Below are 20,625 nucleotides of genomic sequence, written 5' to 3' on the forward strand. Positions count from 1 at the left end.
TTACAGTAAATTATTTCATTTTATTGAAATTATTTCAAATTATTTCAAATTATTTATTTCAAATTACAGTAAATTATAAAATTTCATTTTATTGAAATTATTTCAAATTATTTCAAATTATTTATTTCAAATTATTTCAAATTACAGTAAATTATAAAAATTAGTTGAAATTTTACTACAAATATTCTGGAATAGACAAAATGTTTCTTCACACACACAAACAGCTTGTAATATTGGTTTATATAAAATGAAATAAATCTTTGAAAGTAATTTGAAATTCTCAAGAGATTGAAGTTTTGAAGAGAAATCAAAAGAACTATGTTTAAACTATGTTGTTATTTATTACTTTTAAGGTGTTTGGAATTTAAATGCACAAAAGGGAAAAAATATTCAGCTTCACTTTCAAACATTTGACTTAGAAAATATTGCAGATGTTGTTGAAATCAGAGATGGTGAAGGAGATGATTCCTTGCTCTTAGGTAAGTCTCCAGTTTAAATATTGTGAAGGTTGTATGGCTCAAGACACTGGACTGATGGAGAGAGCATTTCTCAATAAATGTAGTCACTCTTTTACAATTAGCAAAGTGAAATTACAGCAGTAGAGTAACATGTCAAACTGTATGTCACGCTTCCAATATGGGGAGTGTTTACAATGATGACAGAATGGTATTTTTCTGAAGCATTCTTGGCAAACGAAGATTCGTAGTTTTGATTCAGCAGTTCCTACCAGCTGATATTAATTTACTACAATAAGCATTACACTTTAGAGACTAAAAGCTAAGAACATCCATTATGCAGTTTTCTATGCATTATGTGTACATCGTATTTCCAAAGATAGCTATTATATTATGTTTTATTTCACTTCAAACTAGAGGAACAATTGTGTTTGTTATGCAAAATTTTTAAATGCTTTTTACTTTGTGTTTCACTATTACTTTGATTGTCTGTGTCTCTAGTACTAGTTGCTTCTATATAAGTATCTGAGAATGAGTCAAAAGTTGAGCAAGTTGATTTTTCCCTAACATCTGTTGATCATTATTTTTTTTAAATAGACATAGGGGGAAAGTGTTCTATTCTACAGGAAATTATTATACCTAGATCATAAAATACATGTTAATATAATAAAAATCTATCAAGTATAATGGCTAATATCTTGCTCAATTACTACCAATTTTTAAGAAAGAAGTGTCTCTTGATAAGTCACACACTGAACTATGAAAATACATGAAATGTCAACTGGAATGCAGAAACAGCACACTTTACAAGTAAAAGTATTTTATCTAACTGTACTTTAAACCTGTATTAATTATTTCCTATAAAATCCAGTCAGATAGCTATACAGTCACATAAACACTGCAACCAGTGGATGAAGACTCCAGAAGGCATGCTCTATAGCAATGAAGGAGCAGAGTGGTGGAGAGGGTTCCCCAACCATACTAATCAGTCACCATTATGTAGGCTCTTCAGAAAAATCCCACAAAGTTCTAAAGTACAAGTTTCCTGGGAGAGGATTTTGAGAGCCACACACAGAACAAATAACAATGAAAGTCTCAGTGAGGTGAGGAGCCTTGTGCTAGCAAGAACTGAGGAACTTCAAATTTGATTTTCAATACAGTTATAAACACATTTTGAGTAGTTTTTCCATTTTCAGTTTACTCTGTCTTTCTAATAAAAACTTCAGTGTTCTCATGATCTAAGAAAAATCAATTTTTATCATTTCACCTCTTAGTATATCCATCAATCACGGAAAAGTAAATACGAATTCCAAAAGGATCTCAGAATCATCCTTTTCAAATATGTAGGTGAGAAGTTCTTTTGATACAGAATCACTTTCAAGGATTCCAATATATAAAATATTTAATAAGATGAATGTATTTTTAAACTAACTGAAGCCTTTAGTTTTTAATAAAGAATATTTTATTGTTTATGAAACCCTCAAAGCCCAGGGATTAGAGGGAAAAAATTGAAAACCATCATTTAGCTTTATATTATCAGTCTCTAATTAATTCATCTTTCAGATTAGGTTAGTGATTCAATTTATAAAAAATATAAAATAAATTTAGACAAAAAATTATTAAGGGAGACTATAAGCTCTGTTATTTTATAAGGGTCTTTAAAAACAGGCAAACAATTATTTTTCTGTGATAACATGAGCTTTAAATAGTAGTGATGCAAAGCCAGACAATATTATGAGTAATTCATCATTAAATTATAGAGCTGCAGAAACCTTAAGTAATACTGGAAAAGATCAGTAGAGAAGTTGGCTTTCCTAGAAGCAGTGCCTAAAATGTAAGAGAATGTATGCATTTACTTACATGTGGTGCTTCCTGAGCAAGCCAGGCTGCATGTTTCATACCTCTGGGAGACAGAACTGAGAAAAAGGGTATATTCCTTCTAGAGTCAAAGGATCATCTCACTAATTTTTTTTTTTTTTTTGAGCAGCTGTGTACACAGGGCCTGGTCCAGTAAAGGATGTGTTCTCAACCACCAACAGAATGACTGTGCTTTTTATCACTGATGATGTGATGGCAAAAGGGGGATTTAAAGCAAATTTCACTACTGGCTATCACTTGGGGATTCCAGGTAAGTGCACTCGGGATTACATGTTGCCTTGTAACTTTTGGAGCAAAACAGTAGAAACATACAGGAGGGAAGATTTGTTCAAGATGGCGGAGTAGAAGGACGTGCGCTCACTCCCTCTTGCAAGAGCACCTTCACAGCTAACTGCTGAACAGTCACAAACAGGAAGACACTGGAACTCACTAAAAAAGATACCCCACATCTAAAGACAAAGGAGAAGCTGCAATGAGACAGTAGGAGGGGCGCAATCACAAAATCAAATCCCATAACTGCTGGGTGGGTGACTCACAAACTGGAGAACAATTATACCACAGGAGTTCACCCACTGGAGTGATGGCTCTGAGCCCTTTTCAGGCTTCCCAATCTGGGGGTCTGGCAATGGGAAGAGGAAATCCCAGAGAATCAGACTTGAAGGCTAGCAGAATTTGATTGCAGGACTTCAACAGGACTGAGGTAAACAGAGACTCCACTCTTGGAGGACACACACAAAGTAGTGTATGCATCAGGACCCAAGGGGAAGGAGCAATGACCCCATAAGAGAATGAACCAGACCTACCTACTAGTGTTGGAGGGTCTCCTGAAGAGATAGCGGGTGGCTGTGGCTCACCATGGGGACAAGGACCCTGGCAGCACTAGTTCTGGGAAGTACTCCTTGGCATGAGCCCTCCCGGAGTTAACTATTAGCCCCACTAAAGGGCCTGTAGCCTCCAGTGCTGGGTCACCTCAGGCCAAACAACCAACAGGGAGGAAACTCAGACCCACCCATCAAAAGACAAGGAGATTAAAATTTTACTGAGCTCTGCTCACCAGAGCAACAGCCAGCTCTACACACCACCAGTCCCTCCCATCAGGAAGACTGAAGAAGCCCCTTAGATAGCATCATCCACCAGTGGGCAGACAAGAGAAGCAAGAAGAACTATAATCCTGCAACCTGTGGAACAAAAACCACATTCACAGAAAGATAGACAAAATTAAAAGGCACAGGACTATTTACCAGAAGAAGGAACAAGATAAAACAGAGAAAAACAATTAAATGAAGTGGAGATAGGCAACCTTCCAGAAAAAGAATTCAGAATAATGATAGTAAAGATGATCCAGGACCTCGGAAAAAGAATGGAGGCAAAAATCAAGAAGATGAAAGAAATGTTTAATAAAGACATAGATGAATTAAAGAATAAACAAACAGAGATGAGCAATACAATAGCTGAAATGAAAAATACGCAAGAAGGAATCAATAGCAGAATAACTGAGGAGGAAGAACGGATAAGTGACCTGGAAGACGGAATGGTGGAATTTACTGCCGTGAAACAAAATAAAGAAAAAAGAATGAAAGAAATGAAGACAGCCTTAAAGACCTCTGGGACAACATAAAACGCAACAACATTCACATTACAGGGGTCCCAGAAGGAGAAGAGAGAGAGAAAGGACCTGAGAAAATACTTGAAGAGATTATAGTTGAAAACATCCCTAACATGCAAAAGGAAATAGCCACCCAAGTCCAGGAAGCACAGAGAGTCCCAGGCAGGATAAACCCAAGGAGAAACACACTGAGACACATAGTAATCGAATTGGCAATTTTTTTTTTTTACATCTTTATTGGAGTATAATTGCTTTACAATGGTGTGTTAGTTTCTGCTTTATAACAAAGTGAATCAGTTATACATATACATATGTTCCCATATCTCTTCCCTCTTGCGTCTCCCTCCCTCCCACGCTCCCTATCCCACCCCTCTAGGTGGTCACAAAGCACCGAGCTGATCTCCCTGTGCTATGCAGTTGCTTCCCACTAGCTATCTATTTTACATTTGGTAGTGTATGCCACTCTCTCGCTTTGTCACAGCTTACCCTTCCCCCTCCCCATAACCTCAAGTCCATTCTCTAGTAGGTCTGTGTCTTTATTCCTGTCTTACTCCTATGTTCTTCATGACATTTTTTTTCTTAAATTCCATATATATGTGTTAGCAGTATTTGTTTTTCTCTTTCTGACTTACTTAACTCTGTATGACAGACTCTAGGTCCATCCACCTTACTACAAATAGCTCAGTTTCATTTCTTTCTATGGCTGAGTAATATTCCATTGTATATATGTGCCACATCTTTTTTTATCCATTCATCTGATGATGGACACTTAGGTTTTTTCCATCTCCTGGCTATTGTAAATAAACCTGCAATGAACATTTTGGTACACGACTCTTTTTGAATTATGGTTTTCTCAGGGTATATGCCGAGTAGTGGGATTGTTGGCTCATATGGTAGTTCTATTTGTAGTTTTTTAAGCAACCTCCATACTGTCCTCCATAGTGGCTGTATCAATTCAGGGCAAATATTAAAGACAAAGAAAAATTATTAAAAACAACAAGGGAAAAATGACCAATAACATACAAGGGAACTCCCAAAAGGTTAACAGCTGATTTCTCAGCAAAAAAACTACAAGTGGCACTATATATTTAAAGTGATGAAAGGGAAGAACCTACAACCAAGATTACTCTACCCAGCAAGGATCTCATTCAGATGCGATGGAGATTTCAAAAGCTTTACAGACAAGCAAAAGCTAAGAAAATTCAGCACCACCAAACCAGCTCTACAACAAATGCTGAAGGAACTTCTCTAAGTGGGAAAAAGAAGAGAAGAAAAGGACCTACAAAAACAAACACAAAACAATTAAGAAAATGGTAATAGGAACATACATATCGATAATTACCTTAAATGTGAATGGATTAAATGCTCCAACCAAAAGACACAGGCTCACTGAATGGATACAAAAACAAGACTGTATATATGCTGTCTACAAGAGACCCACTTGAAACCTAGGGACACATACAGACTGAAAGTGGGGGGATGGAAAATGATATTCCATGCAAATGGAAATCAAAAGAAAGCTGGAGTAGCAATATTCATACCAGATAAAATAGACTTTAAAATAAAGAATGTTACAAGAGACAAGGAAAGACACTACATAATGAACAAGGGATCAATCCAAGAAGAAGATATAACATTATAAATATTTATGCACTTAACATAGGAGCACCTCAATACATAAGGTAAATGCTAACAGCTATAAAAGAGGAAATCAACAGTAACACAATAATAGTGGGGGATTTTAACACCTCACTTACACCAATGGACAGATCATCCAGACAGAAAATTAATAAGGAAACACAAGCTTTAAATGATACAACAGACCAGATAGATTTCACTGATATTTATAGGACATTACCTCCAAAAACAGCAGAATAAACTTTCTTCTCAAGTGCACAAAGAACATTCTACAGGGTAGATCACATCTTGGGTCACATCAAGCCTTAGTAAATTTAAGAAAATTGAAATCATATCAAGCATCTTTTTGGACCCCAATGCTATGAAATTATAAATCAGTTACAGGGAGAAAAACATAAAAAACACAAACATATGGAGGCTAAACAATACGTTACTAAATAACCAAGAGATCACTGAAGAAATCAAAGAGGAAATAAAAAAATACCTCGAGACAAATGACAAGGAAAATATGACGATCCAAAACCTATGGGATGCAGCAAAAGCAGTTTTAAGAGGGATGTTTACAGCAATAAAATCTTACCTCAAAAGACAAAAAAAAAAAAATCACAAATAAACAATCTAACCTTACACCTAAAGGAACTACAGAAAGAAGAACAAACAAAACCCAAAGTTAGTGGAAGGAAAGAAATTATAAAGATCAGAGCAGAAATAAATGAAAGAGAAACATAGAAAACAATAGCAAAGATCAATAAAGCTAAAAGCAGGTTCTTTGAGAAGATAAACAAAATGGATAAACCTTTAGCCAGACTCATCAAGAAAAAGATGGAGATGACTCAAATCAATAAAATTAGAAATGAAAAAGGAGAAGTTAAAATGGATACCACAGAAATAAAAAGAATCATAAGAGACGACTACAAGCAACTCTATCCCAATAAAATGGACAACCTGGAAGAAATGGACAAATTCTTAGAAAGGTATAACCTTCCAAGACTGAACCAGGAAGAAATAGAAAATATGAACAGACCGATCACAAGTAATGAAATTGAAACTGTGATTAAAAATCTTCCAACAAACAAAAGTCCAGAAGCAGATCACTTCACAGGTGAATTCTATCAAACATTTAGAGAAGAGCTAACATGCACCCTTCTCAAACTCTCCCAAAAAATTGCAGAAGCAGGAACACTCCCAAACTCATTCTGCGAGGCCACCATCACCCTGATACCAAAACCAAAGATACTACAAAAAGAAAAGTACATACCAATATCACTGATGAATATAGATGCAAAAACCCTCAACAAAATGTTAGCAAACAGAATCCAACAACACATTAAAAGGATCATACACCATGATCAAGTGGGATTTATCCCAGAGATGCAAGGATTCTTCAATATATGCAAATCACTCAATGTGATACACCATATTAACAAACTGAAGGATAAAAACCACATGATCATATCAATAGATGCAGAAAAAGCTTTTGACAAAATTCAACACCGATTTATGATTAAAAACTCTCCAGAAAGTGGGCATAGAGGGAACCTACCTCAACATAATAAAGGCCAAATACAACAAACCCACAGCAAACATCATTCTCAATGGTGAAAAACTGAAAGCATTTCCTCTAAGATCAGGGACATGACAACAATGCCCACTCTTGCCACTGTTATTCAACATAGTTTTGGAAGTCCTGGCCATGGCAACCAGAGAAGAAAAAGAAATTAAAAGAATACAAATTGGAAAAGAAGAAGTAAAGCTGTCACTGTTTGCAGATGACATGATACTATACAGAAAAAAACCTAATGATGCCACCAGAAAACTGCTAGAGCTAATCAATGAATTTGGTAAAGTTGCAGGATACAAAATTAATGCACAGAAATCTCTTGCATTCCTATACACTAACAATGAAATATCCGAGAGAGAAATTAAGGAAACAATCCCATTCACCATTGCAAGAAAAAGAATAAAATACTTAAGAATAAACCTACCTAAAGAGGTAAAAGGCCTGTACTCAGAAAACTATAAGACACTGATAAAAGAAATCAAAGATGATACAAACAGGGGCTTCCCTGGTGGCACAGTGGTTGAGAGTTTGCCTGCCGATGCAGAGGACATGGGTTCGTGCCCCGGTCCGGGAGGATCCCACATGCTACGGAGCGGCTGGGCCTGTGAGCCATGGCCACTGAGCCTGCACGTCTGGAGCCTGTGCTCCGCAACGGGAGAGGCCACGACAGTGAGACACCCACGTACCGCAAAAAAAAAAACAAAAAAAAAAAACCCAACAACAACAAAGATGATACAAACAGATGTAGAGATATACCATGTTCTTGGATTGGAAGAATAAATATTGTGAATATGACTATACTAACCAAAGTGATCTACAGGTTCAACACAATCCCTACCAAATTACCAATGGCATTTTTCACACAACTAGAACAAAATATCTTAAAATTTGTGTGGAGACACAAAAGACCCCAAATAACAAAAGCAATCTTGAGGGAAAAAAAATAGAGCTGGAGGAATCAGACTTCCTGACTTCAGACTATCTGCAAAGCTACAGTAATCAAGACAATATGGTACTGGCACAAAAACAGAAATATAGATGAATGGAACAGGATAGAAAGCCCAGAGATAAACCCACGCACCTATGGTTAACTAATCTATGATAAAGGAGGCAAGGATATACAATGGAGAAAAGACAGTCTCTTCAATAAGTGGTGCTGGGCTACCAAATGTAAAACTGATAGCTAGTGGGAAGCAGCTGCATAGCACAGAGATCAGCTCAGTGTTTGTGACCACCTAGAGGGGTGGGATAGGGAGGGTGGGAAGGAGGGAAACGCAAGAGGGAAGAGATATGAGGATATATCTATATGTATAGCTGATTTACTTTGTTATAAAGCAGAAACCAACCACCATTGTAAAGCAATTATACTCCAATAAAGATGTTAAAAAAGTATAAAATAAAAATTAAAAAATAAGTGGTGCAGGGAAAACTGGACAGCTACATGTAAAAGAATGAAATTACAACACTCCCTAACACCATACACAAAAATAAACTCAAAATGGATTAAAGACCTAAATGTAATGCCAGAAACTATAAAGCTCTTAGAGGAAAACATAGGAAGAACACTCTATGACATAAATCACAGCAAGATCCTTTTTGATCCACCTCCTAGAGTAAGGGAAATAAAAACAAAAATAAACAAATGGACCTAATGAAACGTCAAAGCTTTTGCACAGCAAAGGAAACCATAAACAAGACAAAAAGACAACTCAGAATGGAAGAAAATACTTGCAAACAAATCAATAGACAAAGGACTAATCTCCAAAATATCTAAACAGCTCATGCAGCTCAATATTAAAAAAACAAGCAACCCAATCAAAAAATGGGCAGAAGACCTAAATAGACATTTCTCCAAAGAAGACATACAGATGGCCAAGGGTCACATGAAAAGCTGCTCAACATCACTAATTATTAGAGAAATGCAAATAAAAACTACAATGAGGTATTACCTCACACCAGTTAGAATGGGCATCATCAGGAAATCTACAAACAGCAAATGCTGGAGAGGGTGTGGAGAAAAGGGAACCCTCTTGAACTGTTGGTGGGAATGTAAGTTGATACAGCCACTATTGAGAACAATATGGAGGTTCCTTAAAAAACTAAAAATAGAATTACCATATGACCCTGCAATCCCACTACTGGGCATATACCCAGAGAAAATCATAATTCAGCACACACACGTACCACAATATTCATTACAGCACTATTTACAATAGCCAGGACATGGAAGCAACCTGAGTGTCCATGGACAGATGAATGGTTAAAGAAGCTGTGGTACATATACACAATGGAATATTAGTCAGCCATAAAAAGGAACAAAACTGGGTCTTTTGTGGAGATGTGGATGGACCTAGAGACTGTCATACAGAGTGAGGTAAGTCAGAAAGAGAAAAACAAATATCATATGCTAACACATATGTGTGGAATCCAGAATAATTGTACTGATGACTAGTTTGCAAGGCAGAAAGAGAGACACAGATGTAGAGAACTAACGTATGGACACCAAGGCGGGAAAGCAGGGGTGGTGGTAGGGGTGGATGAATTGGGAGATTGGGATTGAAATACATACAATAATATGTAGAATTAAGTGCTCAGTTCTATAAAGTATTTTAAAATAGAGCAAGAAAATACGTAATAGTTATTCTCTTGGAGGGGAGGGCCTCCCAACTTTTTTCCGAGGATGTCATGAAAGGAACTTTTGAGAAATACTATATATTTTTAAAATTTATTATATTTATTTATTTGTTATTACAATAAAATTTATTTTTCAACATTTATTTCTAGTAAGTATAAAAACACAAAATAAACTAAGAACTTGTAGCACATTATATTAACTGCAACTCTAATTAATTATTAGCTGTTTAATATTGTCCCATATCTATTCACCAAATTAACATGAACTGCAAACATAAACTTTTTTTTTCACTTTCTTCTTTTTATTGAAATATAGTTGATTTATTATACTGTGTTAGCTTCAGGTGTACAGCACAGCGATTCAGTTATATATACTATATATACATATATATATATTTCTTTTCACATTATTTTTCCTTATAGGTTATTACAAAATATTGAGTATACTTCCCTGTGCTATACAGTAGGTCCTTGTTTGTTATCTATATATTTTACATATAGTAGTGTGTATATGTTAATCCCAACCTCCTAATTTATCCCTCCCCCAACCCCCTTCCCCCTTTGGTAAACATAAGTTTGTTTTCTATGTCTGTGAGTCTCTTTCTGTTTTGTAAATAATTTCATTTGTATCATTTTTTAATTTTTTTAAAATTTTTATTGAAGTAAGGATGATTTACAATGTTCTGTTAGTTACATAGAAAATTCTAAAGTTGCCATCAGAAAACTACTGGAGCTCATGGATGAATTTGGTAAAGTTGCAGGATACAAAATTAACACACAGAAATCCTTTGCATTCCTATACATTAACAACAAAAGATCAGAAAGAGAAGTTAAGAAAACAATCCCATTCACCATCGCACCAAAAAGAATAAACTTATGTATCATGTTTTTAGATTCCACATATAAGCAATATCATATGATATTGGTCTTTGGCTGAGAAGTACTATATTTTTAAAGAAATGAAGATGAATAGTAAAACCAACTGAACTAATGAGATAAGAAAACTAATAGCTCTAACCAATAAGGGAGTGAATTTATTTACAAATCCAAACAACTGAAATAATTATTGAGCATTCCACCATCTGCAAAAGTGAAAGCATCTTGAAATTTTAGAGAAATAGTAGGTCTTTAAAGCCATATTTTAAATTGTAAGGGAAAAGGGAGGAAAGAAGTGGAAAGAGAATAGGTTGGGAAAAGGAAGGCAGCAACATCTCTTCTATTAAAAATATTACAGTTACTAGCTTTCATTAGAGTCTTATAATAAGATAAATACATTAGGATTTTGAAAAATAGTACAATAAATTTCCCTTCAAGATAAAAGCCAAAAGAACGTAATCTATGGCTTCCAACAAAAAATAGATTGGAGATTTATGGCATAGGTGTTGCTTATATTTGTTTGCCCTTTCACTAGATTTCAGTTACTATGATTATGTTATTTAGGTAATAAATCAGTTAGAGAAATTGAAGCTAAAATGGAGTCTTCCATGACCATCACTGTGTGCTTAATATGCTGGGAATGTGGTTTCATATCCCTCTTGGCCACAGGACAGATGCTGCTGGAGAGCAGAAAATGGAGGGATTGAGTCATCATCAGCACAATCTTCTCCCAGAGAGATTTTTACACCAAAAGGCTGAAAAGCAATTATAGAAACAGGGAATTGGCAGTGACAGATAATCACACTGGTAGTGGAAAGAGACATTAGGCACACATATCTGTTTATATTGGTGCTCTGCTTTGCTGGTCATTTTAGGAAAAAGGGATCAAAGGAATATCATAAATTTGCAGCATGTATGTGCTTCATTTATCTTCTGAGATATTTTAGGGACACCTTCCAAAGCATTCAGTTGATGAATAAAACAATTATATAACATATTTTTGTATCTCCTTTCTTTATCTTAGTTTTCACATTTTATTTACATTAAACTAGAGTATATGAAATATAGATTTATTAAGATCACTCTCCTCTGAAGGTCCCTTCATTGCTCTTTTCTGAATATCAGAATCTTAATTTGGAATTCAATAGTGCTTATCTGGCAACTGTGGAAGTGGCAGCTGATTACATTTAGGGGTTTAGAGCCCTCCCCAGATTGTGTGGCATGTGCCTTAGAGATCAATTCAGTTCCATTAAAACCAAGCATATGTTGACTAAATGAGGCAGGACTACTGGAGACTTCATAAAAAGGAGATGGGAACATTCAGTTCTTAGCAATATTTTTTTTTCTCTCTCTCACTATGGGTATAAAATTATCAGAAATAAGATATAAGAGGCCACAGAGAGTTAAACTTTTGGATTAAAGACTTCTTAATGAAGCCGAGCTGTTATATGTTGCAAAGAATCAGAATTCAGTTCATGCATGTAAAGGGAAATTTTGAGTTTATTCACACTTCTCCTCAGAATTTGTCATTCTTTTCAGTTCAGCAGCAATAGATTGTTTTGCTCCATACAGCATTTTTTCATCCAATATATTCATCTTATAGAAATAGGTTAATATTTCTATGTTCATACGGTATAACCTTAACAGCTTTGGCTAGAGCACAAAAATAAATTACAATTTTCAGATATTTATACATGTTTTCATTCATATTTTTATTCAGATATTCAGATATTTAAATTTTCATTCAATGGATATGTGTTCTCCAATTAAATATAGCCTGGCTACACTAGTAAAAGAGTAAAATTATTAATAAATTATCTATTATTAAATTATTGATATTGAAAACTCATTTTTACATAATGATTTTAACAAACTATGAAAACAAAGAAATGGGGTAATATAAAAATAACTAGCTGTGACTAACATTCTATAAGTATATTATGATATTTGATTATGGGTACATAATTAGGCCATCAGGTTTTTAAATAAATATAATACTTATTAAGTATAGATTTAAAATAGAATATATAAATTCAAAAACATATGTACCTAGCTTTAACTATTCCTGTTTGCTAACTGAAAATTAACACTAGAAAGATTAAAATGTAAATTCAGTTAGAACATTAATACTTGCCTGTAGAGTAAGTAGCTGTCTTTGCCCATTTATCATCTCACTAACCTGGTTTAAAAATATGTGTTTGTGGGGCTTCCCTGGTGGCGCAGTGGTTGAGAGTCCACCTGCCGATGCAGGGGACACGGGTTCATACCCCGGTGCGAGAAGATCCCACATGCTGTGGAGCAGCTAGGCCCGTGAGCCACAGCTGCTGAGCCTGCGCGTCCGGAGCCTGTGCTCTGCAACGGGAGAAGCCACAAGAGTGAGAGGCCCGCGTACCGCAAAAAAAAAAAAACAAAAAAAAATATGTTTGTGAAATAAATTGATAATTAAATTTACAAGAACCTCCCTAATAGTATTATACTTGATATCTGTAACTTACTCTCATTGGATAAAGATTTGTAGAAACAACCAGCCTAGTCATGCCTTCCTTAAAGTATTTTTATTAAAGTAACTTAAATTTGGATTAAAAAAATATAGACTTCATCAAAGTTTAAAATAACCTATACAAACAGCTCCAATTATTGTTGTGAGATACCCAGAGGAAAGGATTATGTGTGATTTCTTGCATTATCTGGAGGGGAAAGTCGCACAACCAGAACATAGAAGTAAGAATAGTAACTTAAAAATATCAATGAAAAGGATGATTTCTAAATGTTACTATCAATACTTTGCTGTTAAGGATAAAATTTATTCTGCATTCAATGTATTCATATTGGTATACTAAATGCATTTAACTTTATAAAAATTTACTCTCATGATATACCTAAGACATAAGTAGTATTTATCCTATTTGACAGTGAAGGAAACTGAGTTTCTGAAAGACTAATTTATTTGCCCAGGGTCAAAAATAAATAAAAAGGAAGTGGCTAGTATGGTATTGGCACAAAAACAGAAATATAGATCAATGGAACAGGATAGAAAGCCCAGAGATAAATCCACACACATATGGTCACCTTATTTTTGATAAAGGAGGCAAGAATATACAATGGAGAAAAGACAGCCTCTTCAATAAGTGGTGCTGGAAAAACTGTACAGCTGCATGTAAAAGAATGAAATTAGAACACCATACACAAAAATAAACTCAAAATGGATTAAAGACCTAAATATAAGGCCAGACACTATAAAACTCTTAGAGGAAAACATAGGCAGAACACTCTATGACATAAATCACAGAAAGATCCTTTTTGACCCTCCTCCTAGAGAAATGGAAATAAAAACAAACAAATGGGACCTAATGAAACTCAAAAGCTTTTACACAGCAAAGGAAACCATAAACAAGATGAAAAGACAACCCTCAAAATGGGAGAAGATATTTGCAAATGAAGCAACTGACAAAGGATTAATCTCCAAAATATACAAGCAGCTCATGCAGCTCAATATCAAAAAAAGAAACAACCCAATCCAAAAATAGGCAAAAGACCTGAATAGACATTTCTCCAAAGAAGATATACAGATTGCCAACAAACACATGAAAGAATTCTCAACATCATTAATCATTAGAGAAATGCAAATCAAAACTACAATGAGCTATCACCTCACACCAGTCAGAATGGCCATCATTAAAAAATCTACAAACAATAACTGCTGGAGAGGGTGTGGAGAATAGGGAACCCTCTTGCACTGTTGGTGGCAATGTAAATTGATACAGCCAGTATGGAGGTTCCTTAAAAAACTAAAAATAGAACTACCATACGACCCAGCAATCCTACTACTGGGCATATACCCTGAGAAAACCATAATTCAAAAAGAGTCATGTACCATAATGTTCATTGCAACTCTATTTACAATAGCCAGGACATGGAAGCAACCTAAGTGTCCATCGACAGATGAATGGATAAAGAAGATGTGGCACATATACACAATGGAATATTACTCAGCCATAAAAAGAAACAAAATTGAGTTATTTGTAGTGAGGTGGATGGACCTAGAGTCTGTCATACATAGTGAAATAAGTCAAAAAGAGAAAAACAAATACTGTATGCTAACACATATATATGGAATCTAAAAAAAAAAAAAAAAAGGTCATGAAGAACCTAGGGGCAGGATGGGAATAAAGACAGAGACCTACTAGAGAATGGACTTGAGGGCACAGGGAAGGGGAAGGGTAAACTAGGACAAAGTAAGAGAGTGGCATGGACATATATACACTACCAAATGTAAAACCGGTAGCTAGTGGGAAACAGCCGCATAGCACAGGGAGATCAGCTCGGTGCTTTGTGACCACCTAGAGGGGTGGGATAGAGAGGGTGGAAGGGAGGGAGATGCAAGAGGGAAGAGATATGGGGATATATATGTATAACTGATTCACTTTGTTATAAAGCAGAAACTAACACAGCATTGTAAAGCAATTATACTCCAATAAAGATGTTAAAAAAAAAATAGGAAATGGCTAAGCTGCAGATCAAACCAGTCATATGATTCCAGAGCTTATGTTTTAACCACCACTCAAATCAGTAAATTTTATCTTCATAATTCATAGAATCAATTTTTATTTTTCAAATCAATAGAGTTACCATCAGCCAATCAACTGCCTAATTTTTAAATGTTTTTTTGAAATCATACTTTTAAAGATTTCTTTGTATTGTGTCAACTCTATTACTAAGGTTCATACTGATTTTTGAGGCATGTCACTCATTCACCATAAATTAATTCACTTAACACTTAACAAATATCTACTGATTTCCTACTCTGTTCCAGTCATTTTGTCAAGTCCTAAGCATATAAAATGAAGAAACAAGACATAAGGGTATTACAGATAGTACATTGTACATTAAATTTAAAGAATGGACCCGATGAGAATATAAACAGATAAAACTTTATTTTTCTCTACTTACTTTATTTCAAATCTCTTTTTTTTTTTTTTTTTTTTTTTTTTTTTTGCGGTATGCGGGCCTCTCACTGTTGTGGCCTCTCCGGTTGTGGAGCACAGGCTCCGGACGCGCAGGCTCAGCAGCCATGGCTCATGGGCCCAGCCGCTCCGCGGCATGTGGGATCTTCCCGGACCGGGAAACGAAGCCGTGTCTCCTGCATCGGCAGGCGGACTCTCAACCACTGTGCCACCAGGGAAGCCCCAAATCTCTCTTTTTATTCTGGGATATTTCAGGCAGATCTCTTCATTTTTCCAGTTATTTTAGGCATGCAATTTTCTTAACTGGGTAATTAAACCTCACTTTTAGGTATTAAAATGTACAAATACAACATTAAAACCTTAATATCATCTAAGTCACAGCTCTTTTTTTTAAAATCTCCCAACTCAGGCACAAATCTTGGCCCGATATCTTAAAGTAGAAGAAGGTGGAAATATTGTCTTTAACTTATTTCCCACTTTCTTTCCCTTCCATCTTCCCATAGCTCCAGTGTTGGAAGAGAGGCAGAAAAGGATAATCTTCCACCACTGTAGTTTTCTTTCAGCTAACAGTAGCTCCTGGACAAATGCTAACTCTTTTGTAGAACAGAGTTGTGGGTTCTTTGGTGTGTTCCTCTCCCCCCTCCCCAGGACCACAGCACAGTAGGCATGGGTAGTACACTACTTACCCTGTGATCTCTTATAACCCTGCTTTGCTCATAATCCCCACCAGCCAGGCTTCATTCCTGCACGTATTTGTGCTGGAGCCAGCTTGTCCTGACAGGCGGCTGTCACTCAGTTATCTTTCCCAGTGTCCATGTGGCGAAAACGAAACTCATGCACTGCCCTGCACATGGAGAAAATGCAGGTTTTTTCTACTGCCACCCTCTCTCTTATACTTAACTATCATCAAGGAAAGTTCCAGCCAAATGTCTGGCTTCTAAATTCATTACACAGGAAGTGAATACTGATCTTTATTTATATAGTTATCTACCCACAAAATTTAGAACACTAAAGTTACCATCTCCCATGAAATTTTTCACTATACTTCAGTTTAGTCTGGTATTTTTCAAAAAGTGTATCATGAGGACTTCCCTGGTGGCGCAGTGGTTGAGAGTCCGCCTGCCGATGCAGGGGACACGGGTTCGTGCTCCGGTCTGGGAAGATCCCACATGCCACAGAGCGGCTGGGCCCGTGAGCCGTGGCTGCTGAGCCTGCGTGTTCGGAGCCTGTGCTCCGCAACGGGAGAGGCCACAGCAGTAAGAGGCCCGCGTACCGCAGGAAAACAACAAAATAAAAGTGTATCATGAAATCAATTTATTGAGTTTTGGCCACCATTCTTTGCTATGGAGAAAAATGGATGGAATGGGATGGAATAGAATAGAATAGAATAGAATAGAATAGAATAGAATAGAATAGAATAGGATGGGATGGGATGGGATGGGATGGGATGGGATGGGATGGGATGGGATGGGATGGGATGGGATGGGATGGGATGGGATGGAATGGAATAGAATAGAATAGAAATAACAGAACAAAGTAAATTTTAATTTAGTTACATGCACACACACTCACACACACACACACATATACACATTGGGGTGTGCCCTAGAGTACAATTTAAAATATGTATTTTTACTGTGGTCCCAGCTGAAAAAAGTACCTGAAAGTCCCTGCACTAGTCCCGTGTAAGCACTAGCCCTTATGACTCTGCAGTGTAACAAACTTTCAGCTGGGGAGTGAGATGACCTCTCTTCTTTAAGGCAACCCAGTATGAGTTGGTTCTCTCGGGGCATCCTTCACTTGGTTTGCTGAATGGCAACTTCCTCCCATGTTGCACATGAAAACACTATTCCTTAAGACCCTTATTTAGTCTGTTTCTAGAAAAAAACTCGAATCCTCTTTTTCATAGCTGGAAATAGGTGCTAGCTAGAAATTTATAGTCACCAGACTAGTTTTGGTAATTTTTAAAGTATTAGTATGGCTACATTTAGTACCTCTCTTTAGAACATTACAGTATTTGTCAATGCTCACAGATTTGGGGCTACAACCTAGATTCTAAAGCAACAGAAATTATTCCTTTCAGGTGTCATTACATTTGGCCATCATAAATTCAGAAAGTCTCTGTGGAGACCAGTACCATTTGTTTTTGAAACCATTTTAACATGAATTGTGTATCTATGAAAACAGTACAGTATAGTAGTCAATGATTAATATTCATTAATAGCTTTTAAAATACAGGTCTCCCTGTTCCTTTTTTTTTTTTCAAGTGCTTTTTCTTCCCCATTATTGTTGTGCATGCACCACTAGGGGAAGAAACTTCAAGCTTCTCCATACCCAACTAATATTTCCTTTCTCAGAGGGTCCAAATCCCGTGTGGCCCCAACAGAGATCCTAATATCAGGATGTAGCTACCCCTCCCAAGTCAATCAGAAAACAACTTGAGGAAAGCAAACCCTTCTTTCCAGTGAGATGAAGACTCTCCCAGGGCAAAAGTCCTTAAGATTTAAACAAACATTTACAGGAAACATAGTTCTCACTCCTTTTAAACAATGAGTATTTCAAGTAGACATCTTTCTGCACAACTCAAATTCTGGAAAAAACTACCGGATCTACTCAGTTCCTTCTTTGTCCAGCCTCTTCATTTTCCTTCTGTTTCTTAATGTCCAAGCACATTCCCATGACTCCAACCCTGCTTTTCTTGTTTGGCTCTCCATTCCTACCTCCCTTCAAATTACCACTATTGCAGGTTCCATTTCTTTAGATGACTTTTTCCCATCTCATCACATTTTAATCAAGCTCACTGCTTCCAGCCTGGTCCAACTTTGATCCCACCAAAAGGCCCCTTCCACATTTCTATATAATAAAGTTCTGGAGGTATCATTTGGATGGTAAAACCAAGAGATCTCTTTATGCTTGTGTAACATGCCAGTGGTTGTTACTTGTACTGGGCTGGCCAAAAAGTTTGTTCTGGTTTTCCCATAACATCTTATGAATGAACTTTTTGGCCAGGCCGATATGTTCATTTGGGTTGGAAGAATTTGAGACTCACAGAGATGGTGCGGAAGAGGTATGTCCAAAACCTCTCAGCCATCTCTTGCAACTGCCCCGCCCTCTGCTGCAAAGGAGATGCTTAAGGTTTTATACATGCTCTTCTTAAGCCATGCCTCTGGCTTTGACAGAACTATTGCAGAAACATTCTGAGCAGTAAGTGTGTAGTCATAGTCAATATCAAAGCCAGCTTTAACTATGCACTGTGGCAAATAACAGGATGTTTAAAGGGGCAGAAATGGGATGGGTACTCTAGAACCGTCTGTCATTTCTTTATCCTATACAGTACATATTTTTCCCCCACAGAGCCCTGCAAGGAAGACAATTTTCAGTGTAAAAATGGAGAGTGTGTCCCGCTGGTGAATCTCTGTGACAGTTTTCCACACTGTAAGGATGGCTCAGATGAAGCACATTGTGGTACGTTTTATTTTTAGGAAAATACTTTTTATCAGCTTAACCTCTACATTTGGATTCTACAGATGTGAAAGGAAGATTATGACTATATTTATTAGGATATATTTTGGTACTCTGAAGTTACGATCTCCTGGTGATTTCAGCACCGCTGTCACCATTCTGGTTAGAATAAAAGCTAACATGCAAACTCTTGTTTCTGTTTGTTTGTTTAAACTTGACTACATTTAATAACTTTAAGTCTAGGACAACCCATCTTCAGGTAAAAAGCATAAAATACCACAGAGAGACAACAGCCCACACCAGGCTCTCTAGCATCACTCTTATTAACTATTATACTCTGTACATTGCCTACACACAGAGGCACCCTCATGCTCATTTATAACTGTCTTTCTTAGACTTGTTCCTTCACATGCTTGGTTCTTCAGTATCTACTACTCCTTCTGCCTGCGACTCCTGTCCAGCCCCACTCCAGATCTCTATCACATTAGGAGTAATGGCTACTTTTACTCTGTCTTACTTTTATTTCAGAGCACATACTTAATGCTATTTATGATGTGCCATGCACTGTAACTAAGTGCTGTAAAACAATCTTAACGTAATTAGAATGAACTCTATTTCAGTCATGAGAAAGCTGAGGCTTGGAGGAGTTAAGGGGCTGCCAAAGATCACACACCTAGCAAGGGCTAGAGCTGTGTTTCCAGCCTAAGTCTGTCTAATTCTAAAGTGCAGGCTGTTATTCTTTTTATAATAGGGAAAAAATGTAAACATAACATTCACTTACAGAATTACAATGTGGCGTCTGTGGGTAAAACTATGATGGGTGATATTTTACCTGTTTGATAAACTAGCTTAGCTTAACCCAATCCCCACTTAGCCACTAATGGCCTTAACACTCTATCCAAAATAGTTGTAAGATAGAGGGGAAGATGATGGAAACCAAACAGCAAAAGAATAAGGGCAAAGAAAATAGCTTCTGGAGAAAGAAGTAGGAAAAAAAATGCTTACAGTTATTCCTGAACTTGAGTTTTCCTTCTTTTAGAGAACACATTTGTAAGATATTCTCTTCAAAAAGCTTCATTTTCTGTTTATTTGCTGTATTGGTATGCAGTGAACTCACATATCTCTGCCCTTTCCCTTTTTATAGTCATATGAAAGAGCAAAATTAAGTCTACCAAATTTATCTTTTTCAACTTAAGACTTCCAGCATACTGTTACGAAAAATTACATACTATCAATCTCTAAATTCTCAATGTTATGAACATTGCATGTTTAGAGTCCATCATTTCCTTTTATCAACTTAGGTCACAATGACCCTATGTATGATCTAATCTCTTTAGTGCGTCTCTTCAATGGCACGACAAACCGTGGTTTGGTGCAGTTCAGAATACAGAGCATATGGCATGTAGCTTGTGCTGAGAACTGGACGACCCAGATTTCAAATGATGTTTGTCAGCTGCTGGGACTAGGGTAAGTAATTCTACCCAGCTCTCTCTTAAATTATTCTCAAGCATTTTTATGGGTTTCAAATTGGGTTTATTAAGAAATTTAAAA

At 36.4% G+C, this 20,625-nt stretch overlaps 1 protein-coding gene across 3 annotated transcripts in view; it reads left to right on the forward strand.

Moving 5' to 3' along the window:
• Window positions 1–20,625, forward strand: part of TMPRSS15 (transmembrane serine protease 15) — a gene marked incomplete at both ends in the record, with an annotated part of 138,186 nt that overhangs the window by 73,661 nt on the left and 43,900 nt on the right. For all 3 annotated transcript variants that reach the window (XM_082838999.1, XM_082839000.1, XM_082839001.1), the window contains 4 exons: window positions 354–479; window positions 2,443–2,583; window positions 18,967–19,077; window positions 20,412–20,541. In XM_082838999.1, coding sequence (XP_082695125.1) covers window positions 354–479; window positions 2,443–2,583; window positions 18,967–19,077; window positions 20,412–20,541 — 508 coding nt within the window. The remainder of the gene's footprint in view (window positions 1–353; window positions 480–2,442; window positions 2,584–18,966; window positions 19,078–20,411; window positions 20,542–20,625) is intronic.

The sequence above is a fragment of the Leucopleurus acutus genome, assembly GCF_964270905.1.
Source record: "Leucopleurus acutus genome assembly, chromosome: 5".
Taxonomy (NCBI): domain Eukaryota; kingdom Metazoa; phylum Chordata; class Mammalia; order Artiodactyla; family Delphinidae; genus Leucopleurus; species Leucopleurus acutus.